At 34.4% G+C, this 17,792-nt stretch overlaps 1 protein-coding gene across 1 annotated transcript in view; it reads left to right on the plus strand.

Moving 5' to 3' along the window:
• The first annotated feature begins 7,194 nt into the window (after nt 1-7,194).
• kdr (kinase insert domain receptor (a type III receptor tyrosine kinase)) overlaps nt 7,195-17,792 on the plus strand; it is a 32,998-nt gene continuing 22,400 nt past the window's right edge. Inside the window, exons 1-8 of the mRNA XM_051138977.1 lie at nt 7,195-7,479; nt 10,899-10,995; nt 11,181-11,395; nt 12,644-12,765; nt 14,141-14,309; nt 14,551-14,687; nt 15,673-15,865; nt 16,960-17,077. Coding sequence (XP_050994934.1) covers nt 7,416-7,479; nt 10,899-10,995; nt 11,181-11,395; nt 12,644-12,765; nt 14,141-14,309; nt 14,551-14,687; nt 15,673-15,865; nt 16,960-17,077 — 1,115 coding nt within the window. The 5' untranslated portion in view covers nt 7,195-7,415. The remainder of the gene's footprint in view (nt 7,480-10,898; nt 10,996-11,180; nt 11,396-12,643; nt 12,766-14,140; nt 14,310-14,550; nt 14,688-15,672; nt 15,866-16,959; nt 17,078-17,792) is intronic.

The following is a 17,792-nucleotide window of genomic DNA, read 5'->3' on the forward strand; positions in this document are numbered from 1 at the left end:
TTGCCACTGTTATTCTCTTTCCATCCTTTTATCCCCCTACCCATCCATCCACACTGCTTCTCCACCAGTTTCTCATGGCCTCCTTTGAAAATTCCGCTTTGCGTTCCCCAAACACCCAAACACACACACTAACCCCATTTCTCACAATACCTTGGATTTGTTTTTCATTGTTTTCTCTCACTGTATATATAAAGAAAATGTATTCATCCATCCACCTATCCATCCATTCACCAAACCGCAAGTCGTCTATAGGGTCGTGGGATGTGTGCAGTATAATAGGCAAAAACAGATTTATAAAATCACAATTATTTTGAGATGTAAAGTCAGGTTTGTAAAAGATCAGGATTCAATCTTTTATCAGATTTCACATTCTACAAATTGAATCCTGTATTCAACATAGGCCTACGTTGGCCTGTCCCATATTTTATCTGTAGGCCTATATTGATATCTATATATTGATCAAAAGTTGAAAGAAATCCTAACCCCAGCATGTGCATGCACATTCTGCAAAAAATGCTTATTTGTTCTCATGGTCGTGTTCTTCAGAAAAAAAAACAAAAAAAAAACAGATGGTTTAAAACAGTTTCTATTCATTCTCTTAAACCCCCAGAATAAGCCATTTTTAAGTGCATAAACATGGTAGGTATTGTCCATTTATATGTTTCAAAGTGGTGCTATGGTTAGATTGTGTTGCTGATCATATTGCTTTCTCACTCTATTGTCTGCTTGGCAGTAGGTTCTTTTTCCATGGCTTTCTGTCTGTTTTCTTTCCAATACCCAGCGCTGATGACAGAGCAGGAACTGGCACACCTTGATCAGGCCCACTGGGATGCGGTAGGCAATAAAGTGTTCAATTATTACATTATGCTTAAAAATAACAAAAAAGAAAAGAAGAAAATGTATATTTTTAACTTGCACTAAATCAGGTCAGAATTACAAACCTAAAAAGAGATTTTGAATGTTTTTGAAACTGAAGTGTGTACTTCTGTGCCTTTTTTGTCACTGGTTTGAATGTCTTAAATTGAGGCTTCACAGAGAGTTTGACTGACAGGCGATCTGACCAATCATAACGCCAAATCTGGCATTTTTGTCCGACAAACAAACCAGACGGGAGAATAGATTAACGTTGGTGGACTTGAACTTGAAAAATGGCGTGTTTTGAGTCTTACATACTGCTCGTATGTATCTTAACTATCTATTAACTTTAGTTTGTCAAAATATTGCACCCTTTCCTGATTACTTAGTCCTTCTCTATATGATTTAGCAGCTTCCACATTTGTTTTCCGTGGTTTAGACAGCATAAATTAGCAGAACAACGTATTCAGTAGTACATTAACCGTGCAATCCATGCTTTTGCTTACATACGAGTATCGCCAGTACGGCTATGCATCCAGGTAACTGAACAAACCGTGGCTTAGGTGCAAACCCTCTATAGCAACAATAACAAAGGGGGACGTGCTTTTGCGAAGGGTCAGTTTGTTTGCAAAACTCTTCAACCATCTTCCAATGGTTTTGGGTAAACAAATTTTGCACCCCAAACTCAAAATTAAGCTTAAATAAACAATCCCTGTGTTTGAATATGTCCATAAAAGGCAAAAACAGAATGTGACATGAGTAGTATGTCCAAATTCATAGTTTTCACAAAACAGAAGGGTTTCCCGTATACACTGTAGGAAATAAAAAACACAATTTGTGACCCTGGACCACAAAACCAGTCTTAAGTCGCTGGGGTTTATTTGTAGCAATAGCCAAAAATACATTGTATGGGTCAAAATTATTGATTTTTCTTTTATGGCAAAAATCATTAGGAAATTAAGTAAAGATCATGTTCCATGAAGATATTTTGTAAAATCCCTACTGTAAATGTATGAAAACTTAATTTTTGATTAGTAATATACATTGTTAAGAACATTATTTTAAGAACTTTAAAGGTGATTTTTTGCACCCTCAGATTCCTGATTTTTAAATAGATGTATCCTAACAAACTACACATCAATGAAAAGCTTATTTATTCAGCTTTCATATGATGTATAAATCTCAATTTTGAAAAAATGATCCTTACGGCTGGTTTTGTGATCCAGGGTCACATTTGTTGAGTCAGCTTAAAATAATTTGTTACCCTGCTGCCTTAAAATTTTAAGTTCAGTTAACTAAAATTAGTTTAGTCAACTTGAAATGTTAAGTTGTACTAAGTAACAACATAGATATTTGTATTTGCTAAACTTAACAGATGGGTAAGTAACCCAGCTGCCTTAAAATTTTAAGTTGATTCAACTCAAATATCTAAGTTGTCATTTAGTATAAATTAACATTTCAAGTTGAATAAACTTTTTTTGTGTTGACTGAACTTAAAATTTTAAGGCAGCCAGGTTACAAATTATTAAGTTGACTCAACAAATTGTTTTTTACAGTGTACCTTGCTACTTCTAGTGACATTTTACAATCCCATGAGGCCAAGGCTTTCAATTGATGTATGGTTTGTTAAGATATGACAATAATAGGCTGAGATACAACTATTAGAAATCTGGAATCTGAGGATGCAAAATGTTGAGAAAATCACCTTTAAAGTTGTCCAAATAAAGTTCTTAGCAACGCATATTAGTAATCAAAAATAAAGTTTTGATATATTTACAGTAGCAAAAAATGTACAAAATAACTTCATGGAACATGATCTTTTCTTAATATCCTATTGATTTTTGGCTTAAAAGAAAAATGGATCATTTTGACCCATACAATGTATTTTTGGCTATTGCTACAAATATACCCGTGCTACTTAAGACTGGTTTTGTGGACCAGGGTCACATTTCATTCATACTACACACATGCATACGAAGCAAGTTTCAAGCCAAATTTAGTACCTACTATACAGTATGTGATTTCAAACACTGTGATCTAACACTTTTCGTACAAATCAAACCACTGTAATAATGACTTACTTATAGCTTTCTTTGTGAAACTGTGATGAAAGAAAGGATTTTAATATTAAAGAAATCTATCTATACCTGACTAGATAGAGCTTAGCGTCTCGATACAATTCTTCTCCATCTCTTTTACTCCATCATTTTTAGATTTTTGTTTTTCTCTTGCCTATAATGATAAAAAGCAATATGAAGAACAGACAAACACAAAGAGGTCCCTTTGAGGGCTTTTCCATACCCGCTGTTAGCATGAGTCTGAAAGATAGGAAGTGCTCTCTTTTTCCTGATCCCCTGCTCAGAGGGGGAAGTGTTTTAGGTGCTACGACTCCCAGCAGAAATGACCAGGACAGGAAACATGTGGTGGTTGGAGACTCAAACTCGAACCCTTTTCAATCAAACCCCTACCTGAAAAACCAAAGCTTTTAAAGACCCATAATGCATCAGTTCACATGTCCCTACTGAGAGTAACCATAAAGAGACTAAATGAGCATGCCATTGTGTAAACTTTCCCTCTTCAAAAGTATAAATCAGGCAAACACAAGTCTAGAAGCATTTCTGGTCTTCTCAGACAAGGTTAATTTCACAGGTACTTCTAAAAACCACTTTTTCTACTGTATTATTTAGTATTCCTATAATTATGCCCCCCGTTACATATGCACAACATTTCACTGATCCATGATTACAGTTCAGTATCACGCACCAGTGGCATAATGTGGAAATGTTTGCCATGAGTGTAAATGTTTTAGCCACTGTTCCTAAGAAATTGTGTAACCATTGTAAACAACCAATAGTTGACCCAAGGCCTGATATTGTCCATCGCTCATTCACAAGGCCTTAGTGCATTGTTTGCTTGGAGATGTCCTGTGTCATACGGCTCACTGTTACACAACAAAAGATACACCCTCCCCTTCCCACTTTTATCCTTTGGATCCACCCATATCCCACTGGCAGCGTCTCTGGGACATTCTATCTCAGCTTGCTGGAAAAACAAGGGAGGTTACCATTCCTCCGCCAACCTCCTTACCTCCAGTGAGGGGGTTGGGGGGATACTATTAATGACTGAAGTGCTGTAACACTTTACAGTACAGGAAACATGGCCACTCAAAATGTTTACAGACAATGGAATGGTCAGAGTGTCTTCGTCTGCAAAATTAATCTGCTAGTGGTTTACAGACAAGCCATAATGTAGCGTTTCGATCAGAGTTACCTAGAAGGTGGTCCAGAGAAGTCTAGATATTCAGTTTTGTACATTTAGAAATGTAATTTATTCTAATTATCCTAAAAAAAACTCACTGTTGCCTCAAAAGGGGCACTCTAAACATACTGGGTCATTTTTTAACGCAAATGCTGGGTTCAGCCTGCTGGGTCATTTTATTGGATTGTTTTTAATATTTTTACCCAGGTGCTGGGTAGTTTTTCTGCACTCTATGAAATGCTGTTTTTTTTTTTTTTTTTAACCAAAATGCTGGGTTCCACTTTCTGAGTCATTTTATTGGGCTATTTTTAATGTTTTATCCAGGTGCTGGGTAGTTTTCTGCACTCTAAAAATGCTGGGTTAATTTTTTTTAACACAAGTGCTGGGTTCAGCCTCTTGGGTCATTTTATTGGACTGTTTTTAATATTTTTACCCAGGTGCTGGGTAGTTTTTCTGCACTCTATAAAATGCCGGGTTATTTATTTTTTTTAACCAAAATGCTGGGTTCCACTTGCTGGGTCATTTTATTGGGTTATTTTTTAATGTTTTACCCAGGTGCTGGGTAGTTTTCTACACTCTAAAAATGCAGGGTTAATTTTTTTTAGCACGAATGCTGGGTTCAGCCTGTTGGGTCATTTTATTGAGTTGTTTTTAATATTTTTACCCAGGTGCTGGGTAGTTTTTCTGCACTCTATAAAATGCTGGGTTATTTTTTTATTTTTATTTTTATTTTTTAACAGAAATGCTGGGTTCAGCTTGCTGGTTCATTTTATTGTTTTTAATGTTTTACCCAGGTTTTTCTGTTACTACACTGCTGGGTCATTTTTAATGCTGGGTTGTTGGGTTGAGCCTGTCTCCAATGAAACAACCCAGCTGTTGAGTTAAAGTAGAGCATGGGCTTTTTGCGTCCTCTACAGGAGGGGTTCTCAGCATCCCTGTGCACTTCTTCAGCGAAATAAAAGTTTGTATACGTTTTATTTCTTTTTTTTTTTCATTTATTTCATTTGGGGGCAGTCGTGGCCTAATGGTTAGAGAGTCGGACTTGTAACCCAAAGGTCACGGGTTGAGGTGAGACCACTGATCTATATATAATGAATCTATTATAGATTCTATTCTATTCTATTATAGATCAGTGGGTGAAACCCTTGAGAACAAGGCACCGAACCCCGAACTGCTCCCCGGGCGCTGCAGCAATGGCTGCTCACTGCTCTGGGTGTGTGTTCATGGATGGGTGAAATACAGAGTCACCATACTTGGCCACAAGTGACCTCCTTTCCTTTATCTTTCCTCCTTTCCTTTATAAAGCCTTTACTGTGATGTAAATTATATTATTTTACACAATGCAACATACAAGGATGAGATGTCAGTCAGCTGCATCAGCAGCAGTCTTTCGCATGATGGAAATGCCTTTTGCCTTGCATAACATAAACTAATTTTATCCATTATAATACTGAATTAAATTTAATTTGATGTTAAAATATGTTCTCTAATCTCAGTAATGTTTGTTTATGGGCAGGTTATGGAGTCAGTCACAGCATCTTTCAGCTACGAGTGAAACGTGAGGTGGCGGTCTGAGGTTCATAGTTCCGCCAGCGAACAGCAGCACATCACCGGCTCACATTTCAGCAATTCGCCGGCACTAAAAATCAGCACTATTGAATACATTAAAATTAAAATGCTACTTTTAAATGTTACATTTTTTTTTATTTCTAAAATGATTGTTAAACAAGTTTAATGGTATGTAATGTAAACTATGCTGTATTCACTTAAATTAAATTTGCCTTATATTTTTGTCCATGGGTATTCTTGCTTAATAATAAATGGTTATCTTTTGATTATTGCTGTTGCCTCTATATTCTTTGTGTGATTTTTTTTTAATTTACAGTCCATTTAAAGCCAGCCAAATAATAAATTTTAAACAATAGTTGACATATAAAATAATCCCAGCATGTTGGTGCAAAAACCCAACCAGCTGGGTCAAAGCAACCCAGCATGTGTTCTGTCTAATAATTACCCTGTGCTGGGTTGCCAAATAACCCAACATTTTTAGTGTGCCATTCAGATTCAAGAATCAGTCCATATACTTTCTGTTTAGCTGAGATCTGTAATTGCAATTTCTGTCATTAGCTAGGTTTGTTTTGTAACAACAATTACCTTTTTATAATCTTATAAAAATAATAACACTTAACTTAAACGAATCTTTAATGAAACTGAACTAAAAATCGACCAAGCCGCACAGTTGCTATAGTTATACGCAAGCTTGACTTTTATTTGTGAACGTTCGTTTGCAAATGTCCAAAATGTCTTTGTTGCAATTCGTAATTATTTTACGTTTTGGCAAATTAGTTTCAAAATGTGTATGAATTAATAAGGTGTTTTCGTACAATTTTACGCCCCACTGATTGTTACAGGTTTTATCAAACTGTACAAATCTACACAAAATCACAAACCTCAGAAAGTAATTGCGCTTTCACTTGAGGTCGTTAACAAAATGATAAACAAGATTAGACGATCCTTCTACCAAACTAAAGATTCTTGCAAGCTAGAAAGTTCCCTGTTTACTTATGATTTTAATTCAGAATCCAGAATAAGCATAATTTTTACGAACTAATAAACAAACGAACTAAAAAAAAAAGATTTTTTCATATTCCTTTACACTTTCAGTACCACTCTTTTAAAGAAAACACTTATTCTCTATCCAATTTTTTTTTTTTTTTTTTTTATCACACTTAACCCAACTTCCTTCAGACTTTATTTCTTTTGAGAGAGTTTAAACCTTATTTAAGGGGTCATCTTGCCCCCCCTAAGTTACCCACCATGATTTTCACACTGCATTTAGAGCGGTTTGTTATGTGGAAACTGTGCATTTTGCATATCTTCAATTCTTGATTGAATTAGGTCCCTATCGTAATTGATCTCAGATAAAGTAATTTAGACTCTTATGTTTAGTTCCGGAGGTCTGTGTTCTTCGGACCTTCGGCCTGTAGAGTCTGCAGACATTAAATGAACAGTAATGTCTTTGATTACTAAGTGTGTCGCGCTCCTCCCTCCCTCGCCTTCCTCTCTAGCGGCGCACTTCAGTCACGCGTCCGTCAGTGAGTGCGCAACAGGTCTCTATCAGTGTCAAAAGCGCAAGGATTTCTGTCTCTTACATAGTCTGTTTTTCATTTGTCTCTGCAAAGTTAAGGATTTTAAAAAGCGTATCGTACAGAGCACACCTGTGTGGTATCATCGTGATGAGGAGTTAAGGAACTTCTGAATTTTGGTTTCATGCCGGGACGGTCCAGCGTTACTGTCGGGCGATGGCAAAGACATCTCATGTGCTTTCTCTCGTCGACATCCTCTTTACCATCAACTTGGTTATAGGTATGACATAAGCGTCTTTAAATATAGAAAATATGCTCTACTATTATATATACAAATGCTACATCATCATTATCCTACTTTTCTCATTATAATAGGCAGCTAATTGTTAACAGGTAATTGATCGTACTGTTGCCGCTGCGGTTTTTTTATATTATACGGATTATAAAAGCTCTATTAAAATATTTTCTTGTGAAAACTGTACACCTGTACAACGGTATTGATTTAAAACAACTTGTTACTGTGTTTTTCCTCGCTTTTTTTCTTGTTTAACTGGTAATATAATCTATATTTTATAAGGAAACAGTAGGCTATAAATAATTAAGGAAAAATAGTTGAAAAAAATACGATAAAAGCATTTTTGTTTTATTTTGTTTTTAAAGTATTTATCACGTTATAATTTCTATTATAGAAGCAGAAATCCTTGCACAACCTATAACTTATTGCCTGTCAGCTATGTAATTTTTTGTTGTTGTTTTAAGTTGCATTTATGTTGTTTTTTAGTTATACCATTGTTTTATTGTTGTGCTTGTATTATAATGTTGGTTACAGTTGGAAGAAATACTAGAATTTAATACTTTTGTTTAGTAAGGATGCTTTAAATTGGTCAAAAGTGGTAATAAAGACATTTATAATGTTACAAAAGATTTCTATTTCAGATAAATGCTGTTCTTCTGAACTTTATATTCATCAAAGAAACCTGAAAAAAAATCTATTTGGATATTTTCAGCATAATAACAATAACAATAGTAATAATAATAATGATAATAATAATACATGTTTTTTGAGCAGCAAATCAGAATATTAGAATGATTTTTGAAGGATCATGTGACTGGAGTAATGATGGTAAAAATTCAGATTTGAAATCACAGGAATATATTACATTTTAAAATATATTCAAATAGAAAACAGTTATTTTAAATAGTGAAGATATCTTTTAAATTTCCTGTTTTTGCTGTACTTTGAATCGAATAAATGCAAGCTTGCTGAGCAGGAGAGATTTCTTTAAAAAACAAAAAATCTTAAATGGTAGTGTTTGTTATATATTTCATGAAATAAAGTTAAATATTATTGCTTTTTTACCAAATATGTAATATATAACAATTGCATTAACCATTGGAACCTTTTTATCTTGTTCCAGTTCACCATTGCTAATATTTAAATTTAAATGAAATGTATCGATTCAAGATTTCAAATGGGATCTAGTGAGATGTTTGCTTTTCGAACAGTTAAAAATAAACCTCCTATTCTTTCTAGCCCTTATCTTGCAATTCCGCTCTTATTCATCAGTTCGCTCTTATTCATCAGATACAATCAAGCCTTCACCACCATTGTTTTTTTAAATGCTTTCAGTGCCTGGCAATTTAAATGTTAAAACAAACAGTTGAATAAGTTAGTCTCCATGGATTGCATGTGTTTTAGTATGATTGTGTATGCCCATAAGAGAGTGTGTGTGTGTGTATTCCCAGTTCCTCTGGAGCAGGAATCCCACCTCAGGCTTTGGAGCACGGGGCCATTTAGCCCGGCCCCGGCCCATCTGCCCAGGCTTCCTGTTTTGACACATCCAGGCCTCCGTGCTGCTCTTGCAGTTCCAGTGGAAAAATATCCCAGGGTCCCACATTACGCTGCTCCATTCCACAATGCACTGTGCCGTACTCTGCACGTCTGCATCCCTTATATCCATTGTAAACCTAGGCCTGGCTATGGACAGGCATTCATGGTCACACCGCACTTGTACTTTCCTAGCTGACTGTGTGAATCCATGCTCATACACAAAGAAACATGCACAAGTAGTTTGAGCGTTTGTTTCAGTGGCAGAGCAGCACAGTCTTTCTTTTAAATGCACATACCTTTTACAAACATAAATTGTTGTGTTTGTTGATCATGAATTAGATTTAACCTTATGGTTGAGCTAAAACTGTCAAAATGGCTGATGCAAAGTCTCTTTATGTCTGTTGCAAATGCACTTTCATAGAGATAAAAACAGAAGAGGGAGCTGCTTTCAGATGAAGTTGGAGATAAAGTGAGGTTTAGGTTTGAACTAAATTATTCTGGGCTTAAAGTTAACCATGTTAAGTAGATCATAGGAAAAGTGCATGTTGTACCACTTTAAGCTTATTTAGTTTTGAGGTTAATGTGATATATTACAGCCATATATATACAGTGGTTTATTACGCTGAGGATAGTGGCCCTACTGTCTAGTGTTTTAATGTAAAATATTATCATATGTTGTCTAGATTCAAATTTACAATGGTTGCTTTGTGCCTCTCTTGGTTCAACTTGGTTTAATTCAGCAAGATAAGAAGCAGGAATCTGGTAACATTTTATAATATTATTTAATATTTAATATTTAATATTTATAATTTTTTTAGTTTTAGTTTAGTTTAGTTTACTTTATTATTTTAGTTTATTTTATTATTTTAAGATTATTTTTCATCCAAAAAAAGGTAACACTTTATTTTAACACACTTTATTTTGACATAATTAGACTAGTCCTACGACTCCTACATGTACTTACTATAGTAACAACAGTTAATTATGCATAATTAGCTTAATAATTTAATAAGATAAAAATCAGGATTCTGGAATGTCTTCTTTTTCTTTATTTTATTATTTTTTAAGATTATTTTTCATCCAAAAACAAACAAACAAATTGACATAAATACATTAGTTACATGTACTTACTACAGTAATGAGGGTTAATTATGCATAATTAGCATAATAATTCAGTAGGATAAAAAGCAGGAATCTTTTTTATTTTATTTTTTCATAAAAAAACAGACAACAAAGGCAACACTTTATTTTAAACTTACACTAGTTACATGTACTTACTATAATATAGTAACAACAGTTAATTATGCATAATTAAAATAAATATGCATAGATAAGCATTTAACCTTAAACCTAACATAACCTTGGAGTAAATATTTTATTCAGTATGTACCAAAAAAAGTCAAACAAACTGGTAACACTTTGCAATAAGGTTCATTAGTTAACATTAGTTAACTACATTAGTTAACATGAACTAAGAATGAACAATACCTCTACAGCATTTATTAATATTAGTTAATGTTAATTTCAGCGTTCACTAATGCATTATTAAAATCACAGGTTGTGTTTTTTACCATTAGCTAATGCACTGTGGACTAACATGAACTAACCTTAACAAAGATTAATAAATAGTGTAATAAATGCATTGTTCATTGTTTGTTCATGTTAGGTAATACGTTAACAAATGATACCTTACTGTAAAGTGTTACCGACTAAATATGTTATTTGCACCTGTAACAAATGGTACAATATGAAAATGATCTAAAACCAGAATAAGAGTTAAGTCCTCATTAAAATAATTTAGTGAGTATTCATGTCAATATCAGCAGCTTTTATTAATCAAAACCTTCTGTGTGTATTTTTTCTTGCAGCGATTGAGCTCAGGTTTGTGCCTGATCCTCCAACCTTAAACATCATTGAGAAGACTCTCAAAATCAATGCTTCAGATACACTGGAGATTACATGCAGGTAAGCTTTGCTTCTGGAAAAAAGCAATTCTGTCTTCAATTGTACATTCATTTTCAGTCTAAAGCTGCTTTTCCTGCTGTTTTTGTTAGCTATTCAGTTTTTAACGGTAAAAACAGAAACGAATCAATGTCATTTTTGCTGAAACATTGTCACTTCGCTGACTGTCTTTTCTACCTGTTACACAGGGGACGTCAGATCCTTGAATGGTCTACGCCTCACAACCGAACCCGGTCTGAAAAGCGGCTCACCACAACAGACTGTAGTGGCAATGGACTGTTCTGTAGCACTTTAACGCTCTCCAAAGCAGTTGCCAATGAGACTGGAGAGTATCGCTGCTTTTATAAAAACCTGCCTGTAGAGGATGGAAAGACTTCAGTATCTGTGTATGTCTTCATACAAGGTATGATTTTCACATGCAGTTTTCGACAAATAGATGAACACGTTTTTCCTAACTTTCCAACCCCGTCTCTCACTCTCTTCTAAAGAAAGTGGGAGAGAGAATTGGAATGTTACAAAAATGTGTTTATCGCATACTTCCTCTGTTATCCTTTATGATAACCTCCTGACCTCTTTAACCTTTATAACTTCTTTATTCTGGTGGAACTACCACATTTTACTTCTCTTTTCAAGCTGTAAACTCCTGCCTTTTCCAGACAGACAACATATAGGACATGGGTTGCTATAAGTGTAATTTTGGTTAAATTCATTTAACTTCATTTCATACTCTGGCTGTCACTAATGATTATTTCGATTCTGACGATTAATCGAGTAATCAAACTAATGTACATCATGCATTATAACAAACGACTGCAGAGGGTTGCCAATGGTATGACGATTGTTGTCATACCTTGTTTAATATTGACTAAACAACATTTAATTCAAATGCTCGTTGCTTTATGACAGAAATGCTGCAGCCATTGTAATTTCTTGAATATGTGGACATTGTGTAAAATCAGAGTTGGGTTTGGTCTTTTATTTTAAAATCGCGACGAACAGTTAATATAACATGTTTAGAAAGATATTAATGTTTTCTCTTATAAATGATTTACCTTACAACTCTGATGAAATGGCGCACGTTGCGTTCTCAGATAAACGTTATAATAAACCCAATCTCGCAGCAATATGAAGAGATGGAGTCTGAGATGCTCCACATATGTAAATAATAACAGTTGAGCAGCATTAACTGTGAATGGAGCCGCTCTGAGACGCATGTACGTAATCTGCACGCATGTAAATTATTAGAGCGCATACATTAAACCTGCATCACAGATGTTTATTTAATTCACAATAGCAGTATGCTTTATTATGATTGTAAATGGGTTTAATATATCATGCATTCTCATCCGTGGAATGTGCCACTTCCGGTATTTTGCCGGTTACTCGACACAGGCGACACAGTCAAGGATTTTTAAAATTCGAGTACTTTAACTGAATCGATGAATCATGACAGCCTTATTCTATACCTATGAAACTATGACTATTAAATGTGCATAACAATTTGTAAGTATGGGTCATCTCTCACACAATCTAAACAGTGAAGAGTTAAGTCAAATTATTCTTGATTTTGACATCATTATCTTTTCTGCATGTGTTTTCGTAAATATCTGGTTGTTGGTTAAATATATACAATACATGCCTATGTTTTTAGATTACCGTACGCCATTTGTCCGAATGGCTCAAGATTATGATGTGGTGTTCATTCGGGAGGGAGAACAGGTGGTCATTCCCTGTCTGGTATCCGTGGAGAACCTAAACGTCACACTGTACACAGTGAGTGTTTATACACAAACATATTCTCCTGCCCTACATTGGAAACCTGCAAATGTTACCTTCTATTTCTAAGGAGCTATTTAATCTAAACCTAAATTTTCACTGGCATAATTTTTGAGTGTTAAGAACAGTACAGTGATGTTAAATAATAGTTTTGATCTAAATAAAACAAATTAATTTTGATGTTATGTTGTGTGCATAACTTGGAGTGAGATCTCTGTATCAGCAAACTACACTACTGTTCAAATATGTTTTTGAAAGAAGTCGTTATATCCCAGTATAAGGCTATAAAAATACAGTAAAAACAGAAATATTGTGAAATAATATTACAATTTTAATGATCAGTTTTTATTTGAATATATTTTAAAATATAATTTATTCTTGTGATGCAAAGCTGAATTTTTAGCATCGTTACCCCAGTCTTCAGTGTCACATGATCCTTCAGAAATCATCATCATATGTTAATTTGCTGATTAAGAAACATTTATTATTATTAATAATGATGAAAATAGCTGTGCTGCTTAATATTTTTGTGGAAACTGTAATACATGTTTTTCAGGATTCTTTGATAAAGAGAAAGTTAAAAAAAAAAGAGAAATCTTTTTTAACATTATAAATATCTTTACATTCCTTATTTGATCAACTGAATTCATGCTTACTTAATAAAAGTATTTGTTACTTTCAAACACATTAAAAGAATATTCAAAAAATATTTATTAATATTGAAAACAGCAGAGTAGAATTTTACCTGACATAGACATTTTTTGTAACATTATAAATGTCTTTATCATCAATTTTGATCAATTTAAAGCATCCATGATAAATAGAAGTTTTAATTTCTTAATTTCTAAAAAAAACTGAATCCAAGGTTTTGAATGGTATAGTAGATAATGTTACAAAGGCTTTTTCTATTCATCAAAGAATCCTGATAACAATAATAAAAAAACGTTTCTTGAACAGCAAATCACCATATTAGAATAATTTCTGAAGGATCATGTGATACTGAAGACTGGAGAAATGATGCTGAAAATTTAGCTTTGATCACAGGAATAAGTTGCATTTTAAAATACATTCAAATAGAAAGCAGTTATTTTAAATAATAAAAATATTTCACAATATTACTGCTTTTGCTGTATTTTGTATCAAATAAATGCAGGCTTGGTGAACAGAAGAGAAAAGAGAAAAAAAAACATTAAAAATCTAACTGTTCAAAAACTTTAGACTGGAGTATATGCCTTTTCTATTGACTGCCGATCCATAATAAATATGGAATATGTGACTTTAAAATGTTAAACTAATATTTTAATGTTTAATCATCAAGATCTCTGTGGATTTCTGCTGGAGCTATGATGTGAACAATGTTTGCCTTCAACAGAAGTATCCAATAAAAGAACTGGCCACTGATGGAAAAGAGGTCATCTGGGATAGCAAGAGGGGCTTCATCCTGCCTAGTCATGTGGTCAGCTATGCTGGGGTTGTCTACTGCCAAACCACTATTCGAAATGAGACCTTTCAGTCCTCACCTTACATTGTGGCTGTCGTAGGTAAGCAAAAAAAGACAAAATGTTTCTTTGCATGAACTTTTGTGATTAAGAAATATGATATGACCTTAGTTTATGCATCTGATTTTTCGCAAGCATGTCAGAAATAATAAAACTGTTTTTGAGAAGGCAAGATTGCATTTGTTGAGACTGTAGAGCAGTCTGGTGTGAGATCAGCTGCTCTGGTCTCACGAGAACAATGCTCCACCCGGCACGTCCCTTACTCCCCTTCCCTCTTCCGCAGGATACAAGATCCATGACCTCACCCTCAGTCCACCTTATGAGAGGCTAACGGTAGGGGAGAGGCTAATGCTAAACTGCACCGCTCATACCGAGCTCAATGTGGGAATCGATTTTCAGTGGACATTCCCTCATGAGAAGGTCAGTAACTTGTTTAGAAATGTTTCATATTCGTTAACCTCAGTCTTCAGCATTTGTGACGTAATCTTGAGTACCACAGAAAAAACTGGACCAGCCCCACTAGTTTTTTTTTTCTTGTCTCCTTCCTGTTCTCTACATAAGTTCGCAATGTCCGGTGATGAAAAACAGCCAGAAACAGTCTAAACAAAAACTGTCTGTTACGGGTTTTACTGATAGCAGGTGTGTGACAGCTTGCCTCTGTTGATGTATGAACCATAAATGGGACAAATAACTAGAACTTCACTTACAGAAATATTATTACAATTTAAAATACCTGTTTTCTGTTTTCATATATTTTAAAATATATGGCGAAGCTGAATTTTCAGCATCATTACTCCAGTCTTCAGTGTCACATGATCCTTCAGAAATCATCATAATATGCTGATTTGCTGCTTAAGAAACATTTCTTATTATTATCATCAGTGTTAAAATCAGTTGTGCTATTAAATATTTTTTTGAAAAAATGTAATAAGTTTTTTTCAGGTTTTTTTTTTATTTAAAAATGTTCAAAGGAACAGCATTTATTTGTAATCTTTTGTAACTTTAACTAATTAGGTATCTATTTTTTTTATTAAAGTGACAGCAAAAACATGTAAAATGTTACAAAAGATTTCAAATAAATCTAATTGTAACGGAATACATTTCAAAATTATAATATTTTCTAATATTTCTGTGAAGTAAAAGTGAGTTACATCCGCTAATATTTTCTGTGTCTGTCACTTTCTGGCTGCTTAGTTATACTGACATATATGTTTTATTTGAGATAATTCAGTCATCAACTCAGTTTGATATGGTTCATGTTTTAATAATTTAATTTGATTTTATAATCCGATTCAATTCAGCCCAGTCCAGTCCAGTTTATGTCAGTTGATTTGGTTGGATTGCAATTCCATAAATAACATAATGATTCTTTGGCTGATTTTAAACCGTTTCTCTCCTTCTGCAGAGAGGCGTCAACAGCTCAATACCAAGGTCTCGCTATGAGACCAGGTCACACAAGAAGAAGCTGTGGAATTCCTTAGAACTGTCCAATACTCTCGTTGTAGAGAATGTGACTTTAAATGACACAGGAGAGTACATCTGCACAGCCTCTAGCGGTCAGATGCAGAAGATTGCCCGTGCAGCCCTCATCGTCTATGGTATGTGGTTTTATGAAATTCAAATTTAACATACTCACCCTCAAGCCATCCTAGCTGTATATGATTTTCTTCTTTCAGTCGAATACAGTCAGAGTTATATTAAAAATGTCCTGGCTCTTCCAAGCTTTATAATGACCGTGAATGGCTGTTGAGATTTTGAAGTCCAATAAAGTGCATAAATCTAGCAGAAAAAGTGGCCCACATTTAAAACTTTATAAATGGCTTCCACTACCTGTCAAGCGTGTATTCACAAGAGAGTGGCGTTCCAGTGGATGACGTAGGGCCGTAACGTAAGAAGTGATGAACATGGAAGCGCTGAGATGAGAGCAAAACAAAACACAAAGTGAGAATTTGTAAAGAAAAATATTGGAGGATTTCAAAATAAGCAATGCTGTAAGAGCTTACGCTACACCTACATCCTTTGTCATCTGCTGGAACGCCACTCTCTCATGGATGCATGTACGACAGTTAGCGGAACTAGAAATATCGGTTTAAAAAGTTTTGAATATGGATGTTTTTCTTACACAAACGCATCAGTTCACTTCATAAGGCCTTTATTAACCCCTTAGAGTAGTGTGGAGCGCTTTTTATGATGGATGGATACAGTTTATTGGACTAATTCTCAACACCCATTCACCGCCATTATAAAGCTAGGAAGAGCCATGACATTTTTTAATATAACTCTGATTGTGTCATATACACCTGGCTACAGGGCTGAGTAAATCATGGGGTAATTTCCATTTTTGGGTGAACTATCCCTTTAACAACAAACTAGAGCAGGCATAGGTAGCATATGGTAAAGACCATGGGCCAGTTGCATAAACTTATCCTTGATGTTAAGACGTTGTCTTAACTACTAGTGTGACCAACTAGAAGTTAACAAATGGGTAATCATTCTTATTTTTTGGATTCAACTCAGACTAATTAACAATTTTCTGTAACTGAAATTAAAAAAATTAGAAAAGAAAAATTAGCTGACTAACTTTTTAAGACTAGTCTTAAGCTTTTATGCAACTGGCCCCATATGTTTTACAATACATACACAAATATAGTGTTTTATTACATTATGCTAACATATTGATTGATATTTGTAGAGAAACCATTTATTGCGCTCAATGATCAGATGTTGCAGACTGTGGAGGCAACTGCTGGCCAGGAAGAGGCAAAAATCCTGGTTAAATATTACGCTTATCCAGAGCCCTCTGTCAAGTGGTAAGTGATTAGTGTGAATAGAATGTGTCTGTTAAAATATATTATATTCAGTGTTTCCCCTGCCATTATGTTATGTTGAAGGTAAAGTTAATTTTATTTAATTTTATTTTCTATGTAGCGCCAGATCACAACAAAAATCATTTAAGGTTACATTTCCTATAGAACAGGTCTATACCTTGTTCTTTTATTAAACAAACTAAACTAAATGGTCTTATGTTATTTCTACGTCTACAATTTATCCTCCGTCAAGACGTGGACGGGATCACGGAGTCCAATCATAAAAATGTAATTTACTCAATAGCACGGAATGCCACGGAATTCGTACATTTTTGGATTAATAAATCAAAATTGAGTCCTTCACTTAAATCGAATCGCGATATAGACTAATGTCCGTGAATATTAAAATGCAAAAAGACAGTTTAGAATCCTGCATGTTCCGCTTGGCTCTGTATGTCTATCTACACAAACACTGAAGCACACGGGAGGTGATTTTCGGCCTCTGTGTTTCATTATATGATGACATGAACATATGAACTTCATCTCCAGAGCTGCTGTGAGACACATTTCATGTGAATATTACCGTTTCATTTGAGAAGACTAGCATCAAATCATACTGTATGCATACAGAAACTTCACGGCAACCTGTCAAAATAAGAGTACGGTTTTTTAATGTGTAACAGAAATATATTACTCTTGTATTACTTTTGTACATTAT

This window comes from Labeo rohita, chromosome 20 (genome assembly GCF_022985175.1).
Source record: "Labeo rohita strain BAU-BD-2019 chromosome 20, IGBB_LRoh.1.0, whole genome shotgun sequence".
NCBI lineage: Eukaryota > Metazoa > Chordata > Actinopteri > Cypriniformes > Cyprinidae > Labeo > Labeo rohita.